Here is a 25245-nt window from a genome sequence, read left to right as displayed (position 1 = left end):
AAAATTTGATGCAGCCGGAAGGGATTTCTCCCCGGCTTCTCCTTTTCTTCATGAGGGGATGGAGAGGGGGGGTCGCTGAATTAATGAAGCAGCCTTGCTGTGGATGTTGTGTCTTGCGACATTCTGCTTCTGACCCAGGGCAGTGGACAGGATGCAGGGATGACCTGTCATCCAGGAGGTGCTAAGATGAAAGGGAGGGAGGAGGGTGGAGGGGAATGGAGTATGTAGGGGATGGAATGGGTGGGAGCAGGGTTGCAGAGTCAGAGTCGGAGTCAGAGTTGGAGTCGGAGTCAGAGCCGGAGTCGGAGAGAGTCGGAGGTTTTAGCTAGGAGTCGGAGTCGGATTTCTAAGAGTACTAGGGGTCGGAGTCGGAGTTGGAATTTTTATCTGACTCCGACTCCTTAAGTCCAATAGCTGTAAAATACTATCTATAGATGTGCACTGTGAAATAATTTGTTGCTATTGTGCAATTAGAAAGCAGTAGGTCTCATTATTCCAAGTTTAAAAAATCTAAAAATTTGATATGGTTTGTGTTGAGAAAATTTAATAACCATCCAGTATAGAACAGTTTTATAGCTAGTTACAGGATATATACCATTTACAGAAGTTTCCAGAATGTAGTTTGTATTAATGTTTCATTCATTCTACACTATGGGAGTTATAGCCAGTGGAATGTATTTCTATTTTTAATAAATATTCAATAAATATAATTATCAATTCAAATTCCTGAATAATTTGTCAACTGTCAAGTGACAGAGATGATTTTTATCTTTAAATAATTTAAACTAGCTACTTTACCTTTGTTGACAGTCTAATTAATTCAAATTATGTTAACATCTAGAACTCCATCATGTACACACGTACATGACAGTGTAGACAATAGTAAATATCCACTATGTATGCACTATGCATGCACGTCTTCATGTACGTAAAAGTCAATGGAAGTGTTTTTGTGTGGTTTACTGTTTTGTAGGAGCTATGTCATGCTGGGATAATCCCCTGAGATAAACTTTGACCAGTCTCAGAGGCCAGATAGGAATGACATTAGAGCATATGTCACAGCATTTGGTGATGACTGAAAAGGGGAGGAACAACAGCAGCTATGAACAGTGTGCACAGGGGAAGGTTGTCTCTCTCTTTCCTGAACTGATTCCTGGTTTTTATGATAACATGGTGAAATTAATTCTGCAGTATGTACTAGGTAGGGCATCCTCCATTAACCTTTCATCATGATTTGTCACATTTTTTTTGCTAATATTGTATTTACCTATTTGTATTTTGCGGGAAGGGGAGCGATAGAAGGTTTATGAGAATGGACAAATGAAATAACAGATGATTTTTTTTTGGGGGGGGAGGGGAGGGGCACAAAGGAAAAAGAAAATATATAGCTTGAAGTGGCAACTCTGCCATGACAGATATGAAAGTGCTCATAAACTGGTAGATGATCATGAGCATAAATAATACCATTATATATTTAATATATATATGTTATACGAATATACGTGCTTGTTTGCATATATATATAAAGCTGGGTGAGTGTATATGTGAGTATATTTATCATACAAGTGAATGTTTCATGTAAAAAATAATATACATGAAAAATATCTATAAAATGTTTGCTGAATAGGTGTGGGAGGCTGGTATATGGATCTGCAGAATAGATTTCCACATAGGGGTCAAGGAGTTAAGGAGTCGGGAGTTGGAGTCGGGAGTCGGAGTCGGGAGTTGGAGTCGGGAGTTGGGAGTCAGAGTCGGAGTCGGGAGTCAGAGTAGGAGGAATCAAAGGAGTCGGAGTCGCAGTTGGCATCCTAGGAATTCTAGGAGTTGGAGTCGGAGTCGGACCTTATACCATCTGACTCCGCAACCCTGGGTGGGAGTGGTTTCTATGCCTTTTTCTTTTTGGCTACCCGCTGTGTAAGGGGGAAAAAAGCCTTTGGTATATGTATATGTGGATTGTCTGACTGTCACGCATGTGCATAATGCAAATTTATATAAACAATGGTTGCGTTTCTAAAATTACAGTCGTAAACAAATGCACTTGTGTAAAAAACTTTATAGACAACTTTGACAAAAAAAAAAAAATCAACAGAGTTTAAGTCTCAACTGGACACTACAACAGTATAGAAGAAAATGCTACCATACTTCAGTAAAAGTGTTTATTCATTTAGCCTATACCCTGGTACTTCATCAGGACTGTATCCCTCAAATTATTTTTCACTGTCACCACCACTGTCAAATCTGGAAAATTCTTTTTCACTGTCATCATCATTTTTAAACAATCTTATCATTTGTTCATCAATTAACACATCATCATTGGTCATTTCATAGTCATTCAGTTCATCATCACTTATGTTAGGTTCATCTTCATTCTCATTTGTGCTTGTAGTTGAAGCTACCAAAGCCTCACTTAATATCTCATATGTGGTTGAAGTTGAAACAACTAAATCCTCATATAACATGTCATCTTCACTTCCATCCATGGCATTTGAGATGCAACTTTTTTTTGAAGGACTTGATAATTAGTTCTTCAGGAATACTGCCCCAGGCTTCTTTCACCCATTCTACAATTAAACTCAATCCAGGTCTTTTCAGTGCACCACCTTTAGTAAATTCCTTTTCACCAGATATCATCCAAGATGTCCACAATTTCCGAATGTAAGTCTTGAAAGGTTTATTTACTGAAATGTCAAGTGGCTGCAGAATAGAGTGCAACCACCTGGAATGACTGTTTGCCTTGTGCGGTATTCCTTCAGCTTAACTTTGATAGACTTACAGCAATGTGACTTAAACATGTCCTAGATTAGATGATGTCTGGGTTTGAGCAAGGCCCTGGGCCTTTTCATCCACACTTCATCCAACCAAACTTTTGTTAGGTTTTCATCCATCTATCCCTTAGGATGTACTTTCACAATTACATCTGGTGGAAAAGACTCCTTTGGCATATTCTTTCTTTTGAAAATAACCATTGGACAAAGCTTTTTTTCCATCAGCTTGGCAGGCTAGCACAACAGTAACATGCTGCTTTTCATGTCCTGTAGTTTTTACTATAACAATTTTACTTCCTACTCTGTCTGTAGTAGTGTTTCCCAGCATATCAAAATACATGGGAGTTTCATCCATATTTCCAATTTTTCCTAGGGAAAAATAAAACATTTTACGCTCCTTTACAACAAATTTTGCAAAATTATGAACTTTTTGCTCAATGTCTTTTGGCAGTTTTTGAGCAATATGAGTTTTCTGCAATAGTGTCAATCCAAATCATTCACGAACCTTGTACACCACCCTGCCGAAGATCTAAATTGTGTAAAATGATATTTCAATGCTAGCTGAATGGCTTTGGTTTTTACTGAAAGTCTATTCACAATAAGGCCATTACAGACGCTCCTCTACTTACGTTCATTCGTTTTACGTTTTTTCGATTTTACGTTTGAACTGACGGTAAAAAAAAATTGTAAAAAAAAAATTTTTGAGTGAATTTTTTAGTTTACCGCGCTCTCCGTAGTTCAAACGATACTTGCGCATGACGCTGCGTCCATTGTTTACATTGCGCAGACGACAAACTGAAAATGCCTTGCCTCCTCCTCCTCCCCCTCCTCCTCCACCATCTCAATTTATGTTGCTTGAATTTAATCTATTTGAAATTAATGTTATTATTTTACAATGTTATGTGTTTGATTAATGATTTAGGGGTGTTTTATAAGATACGGTAATAGAATTTACCGATGTATAGTACACTAACAACTTACGTTCATTTTCAACTTACGTTCGGCCGTTCGGAACGTAACTAAAACGTAAGTTGAGGAGCGTCTGTATTTCTAAGGTCTACAACCCAATCAAACAATTCTTTTTCAAGACTTTGGTATGGAGATACTGAAAACCTTGCTGCTCTCTTGGATTTTGGCATTTCTTTAAGCTGATCTTTCTGCTTTCTCCATCCCCTCACTACCTTTTCTGAAACCTCAAACTCCTTTTCTGCAGACCTATTTCCATGTTCTTCTGTGTGATCCACCACCTTCAGCTTAAAACCTACTTCATAGCTCTTTCTCTTACCAGTACTCATGATATGGGTTTGTAGTTATTAGACCTAAAACTGCGTGCAATCTACTGTAGATCTAACAGTACGGTAGGCCTAATGGAAGTTTATGAAAATACTAATTTTTTATTACAAAAATCATAAGTTTATTTAAGTTACATTATTGGATGTTACGTTACGCTACGAAAACATAATTTGTGCACATATCATAGAAACGCAGCCATGAGTGAAACAGGTGATGTACGGTAATATACGGTAAAGAAAGGGTCAAGGTCACATTGCTTATAAATAATATATAACATACGAAAGAGTTGGAAAAGAGAATATTTTACGATATGATGGATTTTCAATAAATCGATCATATCTGAAGATGTCCCAAGAGAATGGAAGCTAGTTAATGTTACTCCAATATTTAAAAAAGGTGATAAAAAGAAACAAAATAATTACAGGCCTATAAGCTTGACTTCAATCATTGGAAAAATGATGGAAACTATCATCAGAGATCCTATCGAACATCATTTAGAAAGTAACTGTTTGATAAATGATAGCCAGCATGGATTCCGATGAAAATGTTCTTGGGTGACTAACTTACAGGAATTCTACAACACAGTTATCTCAAATTATGGCAAAAGAAACAATATGGATTTAATATATTTAGATTTTGCAAACGCTTTTAATACCATCCCCCATGAAAGACTACTTACAAAATTTGTTTCACACGGAGTAAGTGGTAGCCTATTAAGTTGGACTGGAAATTGATTGAATGATCTAAAACAGAGTTGTTTTAAATGGCAAAACTTCTAGATGGAAAAACGTTATGAGTAGATTTCTTTAGGGCCACTTCTATTCATAGTGTATATAAATGATATAGACCATGGACTAAAACCTATTGTCTCCAAATTTGCTGATGATACAAAATTGTGCAGAATGGCAAATGATCACTTAAATCAATTAGATATTCAAGAAGATTTAGATAAATTACAGCAATGGTCTGAAAAGTGGCTAATGAAATTCAACATAAGTAAATGCAAGGTTATGCACATAGGTAAAAAATAACAGTAAGTATGGTTATAAGTCATTAACTGACTTATTTATAATACACTTAGCTTTGTTCTTACCCACTTCAGTATAATTCAAATTCTTGCTTGCAGCATTGGCTGCCATATGAACAATGCATCACACTACTCACATTATAAAATATAAAGTCACTGCTGTATTACTCTCTCTTTTACTCTGAGTAATAAATAATAAACAGAGAAAACATTATCAAACTAGTTCACAGAATCCAGGGGTAACTCATGTACAACTACAAAAAAAATATATAATCAAGACGCTGACACCAGCATCCTCGTGTACCCCCTTGTGACTCATGAGGTCTACATAAGCATCATCATACCAAAGTGGTTAACAAAAAGTGCTACTCCTCCCCACTTCCTGCCTACCCAATCCTTGTGAAGCAGTCTATATCCTTTTATCTTGATTTCTGGAAGGAAATGTCTATCTGTCACTTACCTATACATACATACATACATATATATATATATATATATATATATATATATATATATATATATATATATATATATATATATATATATATATATATATATACAAAGGGTTTTCTCCCCTTACAAGTGAGGTAGCCAAAGTCAAAGGTATAAATCCATTTCATACCCACATACTTCACCCCTCCCTCCCTCTTTTCTTGGCTCCTCCTGGATGATGGGTCGTCCCTGCATCTCACCTACTGCCCTGGGCCAGAAGCAATGCAATGACATGCAGCACATCAACAGAAAGGTCACTTCATTTAATTGGCAACCCCCCTCTCTGCCCCTTCATGCAGAAAAAGAGATGGGGAGAAATCCCTTTGGGCTGCATCAAAATATCATTCACACACACTCCCTCACCCCCTATCCCCCACCCATTTCTTCCATGCATCACAGCATCATCCATACAGAGCTATTCTCCATTCACCCCTATCTTCTGTCTTCTCCCTTTCTTCCTTAACAGACATTCCCCTCTTTCCCAATGCCCATTTTACCCCATCCATCCATCTCATCCTTAGTCACCCTCTCATATTCACATCCTCCACCTCTGCCTTCCACACCCCTTTTACTAATCTTTTTTCACTCATTCTTTCCATGTGTCCAAACCATTCCAATACTTTTCATCAACCCTATCTGCCAACTCATTTTTCACCCCCACTCTCCTCCTCACCTTATTTCTCACTCTTTCCAACCTAGTAACCCCCTACCATACATTTAAACTCTTCTTCTCTTTTGTTCCTTGTTTTTGTCCCATAAAGTGCAGTTGGCACAATCACCCCTTTATACAATCTCCTCTTATCATCCATTCCCAAATGTCTATTTCTCATCTCACTTTTTAATCCCCCAGGGCATTTACTTGCTTCTCTTTCCCACCACATTCACCCCAAGCATCTAAAGCTATCCATTTCCTCCAGTCTCTCTCCCTTCATATTCACTTCCAATTTGGTGCCATCCTCTCCCCTTGTAAATCTCATCACTTTACTTTTATCCACATTTATCTTGAACTTCCTTCTTTTGCTCACTTTCACTTTCCCATACTCTGTCACTAACTTCCTTAATCCCTCTGATCCTGCCACAAGTGCAGTGTCGTTAGCAAACAACAACTGGCTTATTTTTCTATTTTCCCCATATTCTTTAACCATTTCCAATCCCTGGCCCATTACTCTTGTATTTACCTCTTGCACCACCCCATCCATGTATAAATTGAACACCCAATTACTCCTTCTGTTCCTCTCCTAATCCTCTCAATCATAAGCCTTCCCAACTACACTTAACAAGCTGATCCCTCTGAAACTACTACACTCACCCTTCTCCCCCTTTCCCTTGTAAAGCAGAACTATACAGGCACTCCTCCAATCCTCTGGCACTCTACCCTCTCTTAAACAAACATTAAATAACCTCACCAGCAAGTCCACCATAACTGTACCTCCTTTTTTCAGACATTCTGCATGGCATCCATCCAGACCAGGTGCCTTACCTGCTCTCTTCATCTTAACAGTTGCTTTCACTTCATCCTCCCCTATTTCTCCTCCATTTTCCTCACTCATCACGGTCATTTTCTTAGCACTTCCCACTGCAACTACCTTTCCCTCCCTATCCTCCTTCACATTTAGCAACTCCCTAAAATACTCTGCCCACCTTCCTCTCGCTGCCTTCTCTTCCATTATCGTCTCTCCATCTGCACCTTTTACCTTTTCTTCTCTACTTGATTTGCCTCCTCTTCCTCTCTTAATTTCTTTCCAAAACATCTTTTTATTACTTTCAAAATTTTCTGTCATACTCTTACCCCATTTCACATCTGCCCTCCTCTTTGCCTCCTTTACCTTTTGCTTTACTTCTCTTTTCTTTTCTTTGTACCTCTCATATGACTCCCTTCTATTTTATATCCAATCTCTGAAAGCTCGCTTCTTCTCTTCTACAACCTTCTTTGTCTCCTCATCCCACCATTCACTACCCTTCCTTCTATTTCCTCCCATCCTTCTTGTTCCACACACCATCTTTGCACACTTTGTGACTCCCTCCTTGAACCATCCCCATTCCTCCTCCACTCCTAGCTCTATTCTATCCTTCACTCCCTCCCACTCCTCTCTCAGCTTCTTCTTGTACTCCTTCTCCTTTTCCTTTTCATTTAAAGAGTTCACTCTAAGCACCTACCTTCCTTTTGTCGTTTTCCTCTTTCTCCATCTATTATCCACTCTCAACTTACCTTCCACCAAAAAATTATCTGATATTCTCCCACTTTCTCCCCTTAGCACATGTACATCCTTAACTCTTCTTATCATACTCCTATCTACCACTACATAGTCCATTAACTCTCTATCTACCACCCTTTCATCCACCACCCTCTCCCATGTGTATTTATGCTTGACTTTCTTCTGAAACTTATTTAGCAACTCCATAAAATACTCTGCCCATCTTCCTCTTACTGCCATCTTTACCAATATCATCCCTCCATCTGCACCTTTTATCTTTTCTTCTCTACTTGATCATGCATCATTAGTAGCACCCCAAAAAATAGTCCCTTACATAATGACTGCATGTCACCATGCAGTGAATGTCCCAGCTGGTTATATATAAAAAAAAAAAATAAATAAAATCATAGGGTGTACCATCAACATGCTAAGAGGTGAATGTCTTTGTACAGGGTAAAAATAATCATATGCAAACCATTCTCAACTACTTTCAAGTAATGCTGTCTTTACAGAGTTAGTCAAGCTAAGAGTTTCTGAAAGTGCTTGTTATTATTTCTAGGACTGATCTAAACAAATCATGCATCATTAATAGGAAAACATGCAATTTTTCTTTTTTAATCAATTCCTCTATGTAACACTAGATTAAAATTTCATTTAATTCTACCTAAAGCAGAAAAGAAGCTTCACTTTGAAGGTCAAAATAAAAATATAAAGTACATGCATAACTCAAACTGAAAGAGCAAAAGTACTGGTCGTTAAAATGTTAGCATACAAAATATATATTTTTGCAAAATGCCGATGTTTGCCATGATAGTCTCATGTTCTACTGAACTGGATGTATACACATACATACATTCCACATAGCTTCAGGAGGTCTGTTGAGAAATCTGATGGGTTGCAATTTGGGTAAAAGCATTTATTATTCAACCAAAAATTTTCACTTAAAAACCATCTTCAACTATCTTAAACCTATTAGAACTGATAATCTATGTCATACTTAAAATGTACTTGGAACTCAATAATTCACTTTTCTATGATCTGAAAACAACCATTTTTTCCAGCTTGTTTTGAAGGTAGAAGAATATCAGGACAGAAATTTCCTTTATCTACTGTATTTACCTAGTTGTATTTACCTAGTTGTATTATACAGGAAGGGAGCTATACTCGCGGTGACCCGTCTTTGTATCTCTCAGGATCAAGTTTTTTCTTAAAATCTTGAATAGTGTTTGCACACACTGTTTCTTTGTCTAATTTGTTCCAAGTATCTATCACTCTGTGTGGGAAGCCATTTTTTTTATTTTTTTCCAGATGTCTTCTGTAATTATCTGCTTGAGATTTTGTGCACATCATGGTTATCCTTTTAAAGACATACAACATTTTCAGTTTGAAATTTGCCAGAGAAACTTTAATTTTGTTACAGTTTCTCTGGCAATAGATTCACTAGTGACTCTCCTCTTCTGTCATGTATTCTATATGTCTTCTGAAGTCTGCATAATGTTTTCCAAGAAACATACAGTTGTAAAAGATAGTGGAATTATTGAAGGAATGCAATGAGTTGTATCACTGGCAATACATACATAAATCTATGGCAAAGTTTGACATATGGAGATATAGACAGCTCTAAGTCTAACTACCAAAATGGTGTATAAACAGACACACACATATTTCTGAAAGACAGTCAGTTTAGCTTCAGATCTAGAAAGTCACATGTGTTGAACCTTTTAAGCTTTTAATCGAGAGGGACTGATGTGCTGCATGAGAGAGGGGTGGGTGGACTGTGTGTACCTTGACCTTGAGAAGGCATTTGATAAAGTATCTCACAGTTGACCTATATGGAAATTGGAGCACATTGAAGGGCTGAGAGGCAAACTACTAAAATGGATGAAATATTTTTTGAAGGAAAGATATATGAGGACAGTAGTAAAGGATAAGATGTCAAGACGGAGAGCAGTAACAAGCAGGGTTCCACAAGCTTCAGTGCTTGCATCAATAATGTCTCTTGTCTATGTTAATGACATGATGGAAAGAACAAAAAGTTAATCCATTATGCTAGCAGATGATGCAAAAATCATAAGAGTGAAAAATGAGGAGGATGGATGGAAGAGTATTGCAAAAATACCTACACACTATTTTTGCAAGGAGCCAAGAATGGGAAATGAAGTTCAAGATCAAAACAAGCAAAGTACTGGAAATAGGCAATAGTTGCAAAATACTGTGTTTAAACTATTCCTTGAGAAGTGAACCCATTACAAAAGCAAAAATGGAGAAAAATTTGGGAGTGTTCATAAGTGACATGGATGAAGGTGTAGAATGTTATGTGCACTTCTTTGCAGATGATGCAAAACTACTAAGGTAAGTACAGAAAAACACCGGGAATGGAGCCAAAAGTGGGAAGTAAATTTCAACATCAAGAAATGTAGTATAATGGAGTTTGGAAAAAGTAAAATTAGAATATCAGGGCAATATAAAATTGGTACAATAGGAAGTAAAAAAAAGTTAGCTTGGAAAAGGACCTAAGAGTAATTATTAACAAACACTTGACACCAGACAAACATATTAACAAAATAGTCGGAGAAACCTACAATTTATTAAAATCAATAAAGGTGGCCTTTAACTACTTGGATGAGGTAATGGCAAAAAAATATTAGTCACACTGATAAGACCAAAATTGGAGTATGCTGCATCACTATGGGCACCCAGCACAAAAAAATATATATAAAGAAATTAGAAAGAATCCAAAGAGCAACGACAAAGATGGCATCAACACTTTCAAAATTGACATATGAATAAAGATTGTCCAAACTGGAATTACCAACCCTGGAACAAAGAAAAGAAAGAGGAGATCTACTAGCCATTTACAGAATCATGAAAGGCATGGAAGCCCTTAACAGAGAAGATTTATCAAAGTGGGACAAAAGAAAAACAGGAGGACATGAAAAGAAACTCAAAAAGGATGGCTATAGAAGAGATCTGAAAAAAAAAAAAAAAATCCATACCGAGTGGTGGATGTCTGGAACAAATTGGACAAAACAATAGTATGTGCAAAAAACATACATGAATTTAAAAACAAACTATATGCTGAAAGATACAACTAAACTGGAGAACACAAGACAAAACCCAATGAGTGTTGCTTCTTTCTTGTATACTACAATTGGGTAAATACAATTAGGTAAATATAGGAGAGATCAAAGGGGGTAGATGCTTTACTTTTTACCATTCTTAAAGTCCTCTTATGATAAGAATTACTTACTGAATACACTGGGGGAGGGGGGGAATGCTATTCAGGGTTATTGTTGAAGCAACCTGAGGAAAATGTCTGGGAGGGATCCCCCCACCCCCGCTACAATGTTGCTTAGGATAGGAAACAAAGGAGGGTTTATTTCTTTTCCATTTGTATACAATATATATTATTGATTTTTACATTTAAAACAGCAAATTTTTAAGGTTTCCCACATATAGAGGTGAACAATCTTGTATGTGAAATTAGTCAGGATGACATTGAGGCCAAAATAAAAGACAGGGATAGCTTCCAAAGACACAATATCTTGGTACTGGAGGTAAGTGAATTCACAACTGAGTTGAAATAATTGAGATTCCTTTCTTCCCATGAATCAAAGTTTCATGAACTTGAGTGAATGGTTGAAAAAAACACACACACAAACCTGGCTTAGAAAGCAGAAATTTATCAAATTTGAAAGAAAAATTAGACTTTGACAAGTGAGAGAATTAATCTCATCAATGACATAAAGCAAGCAAAGCCAAGAAAAAATAAAATGAGGTCAAGATCTATGAACTGTTGAAGGTACAAAAAGGTTGGTCATTTAGTCAGCAGAAGGATACATTAAACTTTAAAGAGATCATGGACCAGCAGAATAGAGATCATATTAGGGTGGAAAAAGGAATTCCTTGCCAAAGATGTATCTGATAGGACTAAATGTGTCATAATTTTTGGCTGGTAGGAAGACCATATCACTTCATGGACGGTAAGCCATAAATATGAGATGCAAAAGGCTACAGAAGTTATCTCCATGATTATGGGAAATGACTTGGATGCAATTGATCAGACTGATGGTTTAGGATAAATATAAGAGAAATAACTAGAGTACAATGAAAATAAAATTTAAACTTCAAGCCATAGCAAATAAAGTAATCAGCAAGTTTTGGAAGCATTAAAAAGATGATATTCAAAAATCACAAGAAGTTTTAAGGGAAACCAAAGCTATGAAATATGGATTTTTTTCTGGATTGTTCTAAATCAAAGAGTGAAGAAATGGTTAAGAAAGAAGACAGGATTGTTATATTGCACAGCAAACACTATAAGAAAACTAAAAGTAACCTATGATCATGTAGATGACAGAGCTGGACACACTACTGCTGGACAGGTAGTGTGTTACTGAAAAATCTGGAGTGCATTTCCATCAATGTGTTACCAATTCTAATTTCCTTAGAGCGGTCTGCATTACCGTGTATGTGTATATACATGCACACACACAAGCAAAGAATTCTATTGGAGGGTGATCAACATGAGACTGAGAAAATGGTACATCAGATTGGACGAAGCAAAAACCGAAAAAAAGATGGAGAATGAAAAATATTAAAAGTGGCCTATACTAACATTGACGAATTAATATCAGGACTGAATGGACTAAATGATTACCTGTTAGATGAAAAACCAGACATAACAGGAATTGTGGAGACGAAATTAAGGGGTTCAATACCAGAAATTAATGTTGAATAAGGGTTATACAATTATTGGATTAAAAACAGAAATAAGAAACAGGGAGGAGGAATCATGTTCTTGGCCAAGAAAAACTTGAATGTGACAAACATTACGGAGGGTAAAAGCAATGTAGAACTGATCATGATAAAAGTCGAAGACATGGACATTAAAAGTAAAAAGTTTGTGGTGATTTATGTGCCCCCTAAAACAAGCTCTTCAAAAGAGAATAAGCATGCAAAAATGCTAGAGGATACAAGACATTCATTAAATGAGCTACTAATGGGTGGAGGTAGCCTGGTAGTTATGGGGGACTTTAACTGCAAAGAAATTTGTTGGGAGGACATGACAGTGAAAAGCAGAGAGGATCTGTGGGGTAATGTATTACTGGACATGACCATGGAATATGCAATGACACAATGGGTCAATGAAAACACCAGATACAGAAGTAATGAGGAACCATTGAGACTGGATTCAATATTTACAACAGAACCTGAAATTGTGGATAAAATTTGATACAAGACACTACTTGGAAAGAGGGACCATATACTTCTAGAGACTTAACTAAAAGAAGAAATATATATGGAAAGAAATGAAAAGTACAGGAAAGGAAGATTGATGTACAAGAAAACAGACTTTGGAAAACTAAAGAAATTCTTTCAAAATGCAAATTGGGAAAAATTCTACATGGAAGAGACAAAAGTGAAAGAGACATGGGAGATCTTGATGGATAACTATAATGAAGGAGTGAATAGGTATGTATCAAGACCAAAACAAGAGTGAGTATACATTAACTTCTGGTTAAATATAAGATGCAGTGAGGCAAAAGATAGAAGAGACAAACCTTGGAAAAGATGGAGAAAAAAATCTTAAAAATGGCAAATATATATAAACTATAGAAATGAGTATGTAAAAGTGTGAAGAGAAGAGAAGAGGAACTATGAAAAAGACATTATAGAAAAATGCAAAGAGCAACCCAAACTATTCTATAAACTAGAGTGGCCTTTCAAAATATGGATGATGAGATGAAATTTTTTTTTTATAGAAACCCTGATCCATCCAAGGCTTGTCAGTGGCATAGTCCCAACACAGAGTAAACGATATAAGGAAGAGTACTTGCATAGTATGAGGCAGAGACTTGGAATTTAAGAGAGGCAGAAAAGAGAAGTCTAAATGTCTTTGAGATGAAGTGTCTGAGAAATATGGTAGGGGTTACAAGGTTGGATAGTGATAAATAAGGAGGTGAGGAAGAAAGAAGGACTGGAAAGGGAGATGGCGGATAGGGCTGATGAAAGATTATTGGGATGATTTGGAGACGGGCAAAGAATGAAGAAATATTAGCAAAAGAGATGTGGAAAGCAGAGGGGGATGGAGTGAACTTGAGGGGACAACTGAGGATGAGGTAGATAGATGGGGTGAAAGGGGCTTTGAGCAAGACGGGAATGTCTGCTCAGCAGGGAAAGGAGGAGGCACAGGATAGGGGTGGGTGGAAGATAGTTGTGTATGAATGATATTTGACACAGCCTGAAGGGACTTCTCCATGTCTTCTCTAATTTCCACATGAGGGGATGGGGAGGGAGGGTTGTTGAGTAAGTGAAGAGGCCCTACTGTGGATGTGCTGTGTCTTGCTGCACTGCTTTAGACATGAGCAGTAGGTTGGAGACAGGGATGGCCCTTCACCTAAGAGGAACTAAGATAAGAGGAAAACAAGGGTGGTGGATGGGAGTGGAATGGGTGGGAGAAGGTGCATGCCTTTGATTTGACTACCTCCACTATGAAAGATGGATAGCTTATATAGTTCCATTTTACAAAGGAAAAGGGCACAAATGTGAATGGACAATGTGTATGAATGACATTTTGACATCCCAAAGGGATTTCTCCCCTGTCTTTATTTTTCATATGAAGGGTCAAAGAGGGAGTGGTGCCATGTAAATGAAGCAGCCCTGCTATGGATATACTGTGTACTGCTGCACTGTTTCTGACTCACATGTAGCAGGAAATGGAGGAGTGGGGGTAAAGGTGAACAAAAGAGTGAGGGAAGCAAGTAAATGTCTTGGAGGATTAAAAAGTGTCATCAGAAATAGCCATTTTAAAATGGATGCAAAAAGAAGATTATATGAAAGGGTGAATGTACCTAAGACACTGTATGGGATGGAGACTTGAAATTTAAGAAAGGTGGAAAGGAGAAGTTTAAATGTCTTTGAGATGAAGTGTCTGAAAAGGGTTACAAGGTTAGAGTGATAAATGAGGTGGGGAGGAGAGCAGGGGTAGAAAGGGAGTTGGCAGATAGGGCTGATGAAAGATTATTAGGATGGTTTGGACACATGGAAAGATTGAGTGAAGAAAGATTACCCAAAAGAGTGTGGAAAGAAGAGGTGGATGGAGTACTTGAGGGGATGACCAAAAATGTGATGCATGGATGGGATAAAAGAGGCTTTGAGGAAGAGGGGAAGGTCTGCTGAGCAGGGAAGGGAGAAGGCAGGGGATAGGTGTGAGTGGACATTGTGTATGGATGTTATTTGGACAAATCCCAAAGGGATTTCTCCCTGTCTATATTTTTTACATAAAAGGATAAGGTGGGAGAGTTGGCATGTGAATGAAGCAGTCCTGTTGTGGATGTACTGTGTATTGCTGCATTGTTTCTGGCCCAGGTAGTGGGCACGAGACAGGGTTGACCCTTCATCCATGATGAGATAAGATTAGAGGAAAACAATGGGTGGTAGATGGGTGTGGAATGGCTGGGAGTGGGTGTGTGCCTTGGCTGACTACCTCCCTTATAAGGAGGAAGAGACTCTTGGTATGTAGAAAGAAAGAGAAGAAAATGGCTATGTTTTAAGGAAGTGACAAAGTGCATAAGGATGGTATTATCGATTAATGTTTTTTGCGTAATCTGTAGGATATCTTTTTTTGTTTTCTTGATTGTAGAGAGCCATGCTGTGGTGAAAACAGACATTCTACAAATGACACATCCACTTCATACACATCGAAACCCGTACAATACCCCTACCATCTTAGCATCTCATACACAAAGGGTCAGTCCTGTCCCATGCTACACAATGCAGATCAAGGGCAATGACACAGAATAACAAAAGCCTTTCTTTTTTTGGCAAAATCAATTACTCGGTTATTCCCATGTTTAATTTATTACACTCTTAAGGTATCTGAAGTTCAAAGAGGTTTCAAGGGGGTTATGAAAAGTAATTTTACTCTAATCTATTTTTTCTGTAATTCATCACTTGTACAGAGAGTTAATAATGTATTAAAGAGTTCCAACTACAATGTATAAGTAATAAATAAATCAATAAATGATCAAATCTTACCATAAACATATTCTCAGTTTGAAAAATTTCAATTGTGATAGTGTACAAGTACTATGCTAATGCTTTTGATATGGTTCTATGTTACAAAATATAATACTTTCACATCAGCTAATATGTATATTTAATGACTGCCTGTAAATGCTTCACAAGAATGTAATAGCTAAAAAAGTATTCTACAACTCTTGAAAGATGCTACATATTCATAAAATTATTTTCTGCTTCAAGAAAGTCAAACTGTTTCAAATGCCAAGAAAAAGTTACATATCAAGACTGATACAATCTGATACAAAAAATCTGATACAAAACCATTTCTAGATTTTATTAATAATGACAATTTCTTATTCAAATTCATCTTATGAGGAGAATTATTTCTTTATTTAAATCTATCATGACAAATATGAGATATTAAAAAAATTGAAAAATAAAAAAAACCTACAGATTATTTGGGTGGAATGTTCCACTAAATTCCTTCTATAAATCTAAACACTGTCATAGTTTTGTTCTACAAGGAGAGTTAGGATTTCAAAAATGTCATTGTCACTATCATTTACTGAATTTCATTTACGTCATGTAATGACTTTAAAGCTGTATTGAGATACAGAACCTGGTGAATCAGTTGTGCTAATTGAGATCAAGCAAAGTTGATAAAGTATGACAAATATCTTATAATGTATGAGGGTATTTCTATAAGTAATGTCTTCTATTTTTTTATTCTGCACTATGGGATTTGAAGGGATTGTTTAAGGCATTATGATGACTGAACCTTCATGCTCATACCCTGAAATTTTAATCTATCTGTTGCAGATATTGATGGTGTGACAGTCTAATAAAGTTATCCCTGTCAAGGATATGTGTCATAGCAGAGATGCGTCATTGAATTCCTCCACACAGAAGTGGAACCAATTGACCTTCAATGGCATTTGGTGAACATTTACAGAGCTGAGGTAGTCAATCTCAGCATGGTTAGAAGATGGGTTCATTGATTCTGGATTGGCAACAGAGATGTATTTACTGTATTTACCTAGTTGTATCTTATGGGAAGGTTAGCTATGCTCATGGGGTCCCACTTTTGTATCTCACAGTGTCTAGTTTGCTCTTAAATTCATGTATGGTTTTTGCATACACTACTGTTTTATCCAGTTTGTTCCAGATGTCCACCACTCTCTGGAAAACTGGTTTTTTTTTTCAGATCTCTTCTATAAGTATCCTTTTTAATTTTTTTTGTCATGTGAGTGACAAACTGTGCATTGGATGGCCATGCACAGACCCTTGATCATTGCTGGCAAAAGGGCATTGGAGAAGGGGATAATTACATGGAGAAATATATTATGGAGCAAAAATGTCCACTCATTTTAATGGTGTGACTCCCATCTTTGTAGCTTTTCAACTTTTTGAGTTATGAATAAAGAAATAGAAGGAATTACCTTTGGAACTACCCTCATATAGAGTCTGACAAATTTTCGAACAATTCATACACTCATTTATACACTCCCTTTTCAATATTCCTAGAGATACTTGGAAGAAACTTGCTTAAAATCTTATACTAAATATTATTACTACCAAAATGCAGCAAACTGAGAAGCTTTGCTTATATAAGGTAAATGAAATCAAGGAAATTAAAAGAGGAATAGTTTAGTAATCTATCCCTATATATCTCATTCTGTAAGAGACTTCTATGGTATGATTACCATAGCCACCCTTCTACACAGGTGAGAGAATCAATGTACTACTCACCTGTCCATGAGCAGCTAATGCAAGGGAGGCATGTGTACTGGTGGTCACTTTACGTACAGTTAGTCCCTGGAGGGCTTCAATAACTTTTGGACGATACACCTTTGCAGTGTCTCCATGGCCAAGTTTGCCATGGTCACCTTGGATTATAAGGTTAGAGCTAAATTTATGTGTGCACTATTACTTAAATTTCATTAAAAATCTGTTCTATTTTTCAAGCTAATATTATATTTACTTAAAAATATTTACAGACCCAACTTGAGACAACTTTTCTAATAATTCTTATCTTACATAACCATCCTTTTTTATTCCATATTCTTGGATGGAAACAGCCTTTCACTTGATATAATCAGATAAAAAATAAATGAAATAATGAAATTCCCTCATTTCTAAAAAACCCACTTTTCATGCATGATATTTCATGGTCAATTTCCTACCCTGACATATAAAATAAATGTTCTGTATTAAATACCCACCTGATCCAAATGACCAGACTGTCCTGCCATCTGCTGAGATGGCTAAAGTGTGGGCACTTCCACAAACTACTTGGCCAACACCAGACACATCTCCAACCAGTGTAGGAACATTTCGACCACTGCTATCCCCATGGCCTGCAAGATGCATTAATTTTTTTTTTTTTTACCTAGTTGTATTTTACGGGAAGGGGAGCTATGCTCGTGGTGTCCCGTCTCCATATCTTGTTTTATCTACACTATTTTTAAATTCGTGTATTGTTTTTGCACACACCACATTCTCATCTAACCTGTTCTAAATGTATATTATCCTGTGGGGAAAGCTATTCTTTTTCAGGTCTCTTCTATAATTGTCTTTCTTGATTTTCTTTCCATGTCCTCTTGTATCTCTACTATCCCATTTTATTAGATCCTCTCTATCAATAATTTCCAGGCCTTTCATGCTTCTATAAAGTTATCAAGTTTCCTCTCTCTCTTCTTTGCTCTAATGTCTGTAGCTCAAGTTTTGCCAGCCTCTCCTCATATGATAGTTCTGAGAGCATTGGTGCCAATTTCGTAATTGCTCTTTGTATTCCTTCAAGTTTTGTTATACATTTTTTTGTACTTGGTGACCACATCGTCGCTGCATACTATTTTGGTCTTATCAAAGTGACTAGTATTTTCCTCACCATTTCTTCATCCAGGTATGTAAATGCCACTTTGATTGATCTTATTAAATCATAAGTTACTCCAAAAATTTTGTTTATATGTTTCTCAGGGGACATATTATTCATAACAATCATCTACAGTATTCACTTTTTTAAACAATTTTGCATCATCCGCAAAGAAGCTTTTATAACTTTCAATTCCTTTATCCATATCATTAATATATATAGCAAACATTATTGGAGCCAGAACTGTTCCTTGTGGTACTCCACTAATCACTTCATCCCAATTAGTGCTTGTCTCTTATCACCACTCTCATTTTTCTTTCATGCAAGAAGTCTTCCATCTACTTCAGCAGTTTTCCCTGTATTCCTCTTGCAGTTTCTAATTTCTTAAGCCATTTCTTGTGGCACCTTATCAAAAGCTTTTTCCAGGTCTACAAATGCACAATCAGCCCATCCATCTCTTTCTTGTATTATATCTATTAGCCTTGAATAGAAACACATTAAGTTTGTGATGCATGATTGTCCTTGTCTAAATCTAAATTGCCTTGGATTTAGTACAGTGTTTTTTTCCAAATACCTTACCCATCTATACAACAGTATAGAAGAAATTTTATGAAAATAATTTTTTATTACAATAATTGTAAGTTTATTAAAGTGATGTTATGGGATGTTACATTACGCTATGAAAATATAATTTCCGCACATATAGAAACGCAGCCACGAGTGATACAGTTGATGTATGGTAATGTACGGTAAACAAAGGGTCAAGGTATCATTGCTTATAAACACAATAAAACATACGAAATAGTTGGAAAAGAGAATATGTTATGATTTTATTGTAATTGATATGTGATTTTCTGGCAGCAATAGTTCAGTTTAATGCAGTGATTCGGTAGGAATATTTGATATATATTTCATGCATACAAAAGCCTTGAAAAACTTTCCTATGCATATTGTGTGAACACCACTGAAATTCCGTGTCATTGTCACATTGAAATCGCCAATTGTTGCGACTTCAGTGACATAGTAGTGATGTCCCTCATTAATGTCGAGTGGATAGGTTGCACCCCTGATCTTGGAGAAATAGTTAAAAAAAAGTGCGATCTATATGCGAGTATATACGGTATATATATTCACATACATATATATAGAAGCAATTGTATCTACACATACACTGTGTGTAAACCATCATAGACACATAATTATAATGTATTTTATTTTCCAAACCCTGTATTTCCTGAGGGCTTTTCTGATTCTCAGAAGCCAATTTAGCTATTTCTTGTGAATATCTGTTTCCATGATCTTTTTTGTTAATATGTTCCTGGAAACTTCATCAAATGCATTATTTATATCAATAGCTCCCATAATTGAAACTAGAGGCAACAATTACCATCATATGCCTCCACAACACCCATCTCTTTCCCTTTCTTTGACCTTACCATCTCCCTTCCTCTTTTTTTCACATTTCTCTCAGTGTAATTATCATACCTTTACTTAAAATCATTTTAGATGATGTCACCATATATAATAAGTTCATTTGATCCTTTTACCAAGATACACCCAGTGGAGGAATATGCAAACTACACACAATGGAACTAGGAAGCTTACCTAATCTACCATAATCTCCTTCCCCCCATGTGAAGAGTTCTCCTTCCTGAGTGACACAAGCTGAGTGTCGATATCCAGCTGCAACCCACCGAACCACTCGACCACTCAGGGGTCCAACCACCAGGCGGGGATATTTCTGGGTCAGAGTATTACCAAGGCCTAATTTTCCATAGTCACCTAAGGAAGAAAAAGTGTCATGGCATAAGAAATACAAGTCTGTCTTTTCAAACACTGATAACCAAAATAGTTTCAAAAATATGTGAAAGAAAAAAAAACCAATTGGAACATTATAAATTATGTGTTCTTGACAAAAGTAATCAGTGAATTCACACTGGTTATCTTAATTTGCCTAAGAACTATGTATACATACATACATATACCAGTCATTGTAGTGACAACATCTAGTACTTAGTGGTGTTCAAGTGATAATACCTATATTCACAAAACGATACAACAGTGCTTCAATTACATATTGCCTAAAGTGTATTTATGGGAAGGGGAGTGCTTGTGGACACCCAAAATGATTATTTAGAGCATAAAAAGTGAGAAATAGAGGGAAAATGGAGGAAAATGTCAACAGGTCAAAAGATTCCCAAGATGGTCAACACTGCATTTGAATGTTAACAGTTATGCAGAAGTGCTTGTTAGTGTGAAACTGAAGTAGAACATAAATCCTGATTTTAGATGACCAGAATGAACAAAAATATTTTTATTTGATAATAGTGAGGATAGTAATTTTTCTGGATTTATGGGACATGAAAGAAGGCTCTTTAGTAGAATTTAAGATATAGAGATGTAAGAAATATGAATGATACATGGAGAAGAGAAACAAATGATTTATGGAAAACAAATAATAACTTGAACAATGAAATGCCTTGCCTAAAAAAAGTGAACATTGAAATAAAGGAAGGAATTAGGGTACTAAAACAGGAACGGCAGAACTGAAAGGTGAAAATGAAAAATGAAAAATAAATAAAATAAAATAAAATAACAATAATAAAACATAAATAATGAGACCATTTCTTCGTCCAAATAGGTAAAAGCTAATTCTATTGCTCTCAGTAAGTTGTAGGTTTTGCCGACAATATTGTTTACATGTTTGTCTGGGGGAAATATCTTTTGTGATAATCACTCCCAGGTCTTTTTCAGATCCCTCTTTTCTTAGCTTCTTTTTCACCAATTTTATATCTTTCAGATATCCTTTTCTTACTTTTTCCAAACTCCATTATGCTACATTTTTCTGTGTTGAATTTCACTTCCCACTTCTGACTCCATTCCCAAACCCTGTTTAGATCTCTCTGTAATGATTCGCAGTTCGTTTCAGTACTCACTTTCTTCAACAGTTTTGCATCATCTGCAAAGAAGCTCATATAACATTCCACTCTCTCCTCCATGTCATTCACATAAATGGCAAACATTATTGGAGCCAGCACTGATCCTTGTGGGACTCCACTAATTACCTCTTCCCAAATAGAAGTCTTGTCTCTGAGCACTACCCTCATTCTTCTTTCATACAAAAAGTCCTCCATCCACTTCAGTAGTTTACCTTGTATCCCTCCTATGGTTTCCATCTTTATTAATATTTTTTTTGTGAAGGACTTTATCAAAAGGTTTTTGTAGATCTAGGAAAGTGCAATCAGCCCATCCATCCCTTTTTTGTGTTATATCTGGTAGCCTTGAGTAAAGGCAGATCAGATTTGTTGTGCACAATCTTCCTTGTCTGAATCTAGATTGTCTCAGATTTAGCATATTATTCTCCAGATGTTTTATCCACCTATCTTGTATAACTTTTTCGCAGATTTTTGCAACTGTGCTTTTAAGGGAAACTGGTCTGTAATTTGTTGGGTTTTCCATATTGCCTCCCTTATAGATTGGTACAATATCAGTATTTTTCCAGTCTTGTGGCATTTTTCCTTCTTTGAGTGAGCAACATATTATTTTGTATATTTCGCCTACTAGTTCTTCTTTACATTCTTTTAATATCCAATTTACTATTCCATCCTGGCCGTGTGATTTTCTGACATCAAGGTTTGTTACTTGATCCATTATTTCTTTCCATGTTATTATTATTTCCTTCATGGGGGGAGGGGGTGTTACTTCTCTCCCTTCAACCTGTAGTTTTACTTTTTCTCTAGTGTAAACTGACTTAAAATATTTGCACATAACTTCTGCCATTTTGGTATCTTCTATGTATTCAGTATTCCATTGTTGTAATTTCATTATTTCCTGCTTGTTTTTCAGTTTCCCATTTACATATCTATAGAATAGTTTTGGTTGATCTATACATTTATCTATTATGTCTTTCTCATATTAAAATTTTTCTTCCCTACATATTTTTATGTATTCGTTCCTTTGGTTAACATATAATTGCCATTTTCTAGGTTTCCTGTCTCTTCTCCATCTTTTCCAAGCTCTGTCTCATCTATCTTTTCTTCACTGCACCTTCTATTAAACCAGAATTTTATGTACACCCACTTGTGTTTCATCTTTGTAGAATTTTTCCCAGTTCACTTCAAGAAAAATTTCTTAAGTTTCTCAAAGTCTGCTTTGTCTATACATCAGTCTGCCCTTTTCTGAGTTCCTCATTTTTACTTCTTTACTATATATTGCCCTCTTCGTAATTCCTAACTTGTAGTAGCAGTCACTCTTCACAATATGGTTGGGTCTTGTACTAAATTTTTGTCTACTATTTCAGGTTATTTTTTGTAACATAAATATTAGATTTAGTCTTGAAGGTTCTTCATTATTTACTAAATCTAGTACTCTCCTTTACCCCACTGTGTCACATGTTAATGATCCATGGGTCATGTCCGAGTAATAGATTCCCCCACTGAACTTTTCCACCTTTCACGTGTCATCTCATCCCCAGCCATATTTCTTTGCAATTAAAGTCACTCCATGAGTACTGCATTACTTCCATCCATTAGTATTCTCATTTAAATGAAGATTTAATATCATTTAAACCATTTTTGAAGTGATCTTTCTCTGTTCAAGGCCCTGTTTCTGGGGGCACATAAATTCACCTGCAAATTTTCTGCTTTTCCATGTCCATATCTTCAACTTTTATTGTGAATCATCTCCTCTTCGTTCCAATATGTAACTTTTGTCACATTTAAGTTTTTCCTTAACCAGGAACATGACTCCCCTGTTTCATCTCCTCCCTATTACTTAGAGCCATGTCCAATGCTGTTTTGGTTACTTAGTGGACCTCTCAATTTTGTCTCCACAATTCCCATTAACATCTGGTTTAGCTTTCTAATAGATAATTGTTCATTTAATTCTGAAATCAAACCATTTATATAAGTATAATGCCAGATTTTAAACGTTCTATAACCGATCCATGGTTGTTTTTTTTTTTTTGTTTTATTTTTGTTTTTTAGCTTTTTCTTGAGTATACCACATTTTTCAGTCTCATATCTAATTGCTCTCCAAGACAACTGTGTTTTTTTCAATCTCCATTCTCTTTTCATTTTTTCTTTAGCCTTCCCTTTCTTAATGTCCTATAAATTTTTCCTTTTCTCTCGTCTTTCCTCGTCTCATTTTTATCCATATATTTTTTATAGTGTTCATTTCTTCCCAGTTTTCCTGTTTCTTATTAAAATTTCTTACTACTGTGCCACATTGTGACCTTAATTTAATCTTTATTGGTTGAGTTTTTTTCCTTCTTCTAACATCAGTGCACTTCTTCTATTTCCCTTGTCTATTTACTTTGGTCACTGTCCTGTAAACTTTTAGAAACACTTTTTGTGCCAATTCTTTGTCCCTTTTTTCTCTCTGGAACTAATTTTGGTTAATGTTTTTCCCTTTAAAACATAAAATACTATACATTTTCTCATGTCTACTGTGTCTTCTTACTAAATTTTCTTTTTGTTTGATTACCTTGATAACTGCAATCTTTGGTCCCCCCCCCCTTCTCCTACATCTGTTTGACATACTATTTCTTTGAAAATTAACTTTATCTTCTTCCTTATCCTTTTTTTACCGCAATAATTTATAAGATTGTAGGCAAAACCTACAACTTATCTGAGAGCAATAAAAGTAGCTATTTTATTACTCCTACTTTGGATGAAGAAATGGTAAGGGAAATACTAGTCACAATGATAAGGCCTAAATTGGAAATATGCAGTGACAATGGAATGAGTTTCTTGACAGGAGAAAGACTATGCTAAATTGGGATTAGGAGAAACACAAGAGGACATGGAAAAAAAGGTTAAAAGGTACATTAATAGAAAAGAACCTGAAAAAGAACCAGCTTTCCTTATACCTTTTTCCCAATAATTTTTAAGATAGTGTTTGTGCAAAACCCTACAACTTACCGAGAGCAATAAAAGTAGCTTTTACCTACTTGGATGAATAAATGGTAAGGGAAATAACAAGTCACAATGATAAAGGCCTAAATTGGAGTATGCAGTGACATGGAAGTTCTTTGACAGAGAAGACTTGCTAAATTGGGATAGGAGAAACACAAGAGGACATGGAAAGAAAGTTAAAAGGACATTTATAGAAGAGACCTGAAAAAGAACAGCTTTCCCCACAGAGTGGTAGATGTATGAAACACACTGGATGAAAAAGCAGTGTGTGGAAAAACAATACAAGAATTTAAGATCAAACTGGATATGGAGAAATAGAAAGATGGGACACCATGATCTTAGCTCCCCTTCCCCTTAAGATACAACTAGGTAAATACAACTAGGTAAATACAAGGGCTCTTTCCCCCTTACCAGGGAGGTAGCCAAAGTGAAAAGGCATAATTCTACTCCCACCCATTTCATACCCACCAATTCCACTCTCATCCACCACCCCATCCCCACCCTTACAACTTAACCCCTCATGGATGATGGGCCATCCCAGCATCCTTGACCATTGCCCTGGGTTCATAATCAATACAGCAAGACAAAGCACGACCACAGCAAGGCTGCTTCATTTAATCAGTGGTCCCCACCCTACCCATCCCCTCATGCAGAAACTTTGAAG

General features: G+C 36.2%; 1 protein-coding gene across 1 annotated transcript in view; it reads right to left on the bottom strand.

Moving 5' to 3' along the window:
* Nucleotides 1-20448, bottom strand: part of LOC143019966 (putative E3 ubiquitin-protein ligase HERC1) — a gene marked incomplete at its 5' end in the record, with an annotated part of 228531 nt that extends 208083 nt beyond the window's left edge. Inside the window, 3 exon segments of the mRNA XM_076176020.1 lie at nucleotides 17544-17680; nucleotides 18017-18151; nucleotides 20272-20448. Coding sequence (XP_076032135.1) covers nucleotides 17544-17680; nucleotides 18017-18151; nucleotides 20272-20448 — 449 coding nt within the window.
* Nucleotides 20449-25245: the final 4797 nt, after the last annotated feature.

The sequence above is a fragment of the Oratosquilla oratoria genome, chromosome 38, assembly GCF_046742065.1.
Source record: "Oratosquilla oratoria isolate Oo_2021 chromosome 38, ASM4674206v1, whole genome shotgun sequence".
NCBI lineage: Eukaryota > Metazoa > Arthropoda > Malacostraca > Stomatopoda > Squillidae > Oratosquilla > Oratosquilla oratoria.
The sequence above is the reverse complement of the archived record's forward strand: the minus strand, read 5'-3'. Positions and strand labels throughout refer to the sequence as shown.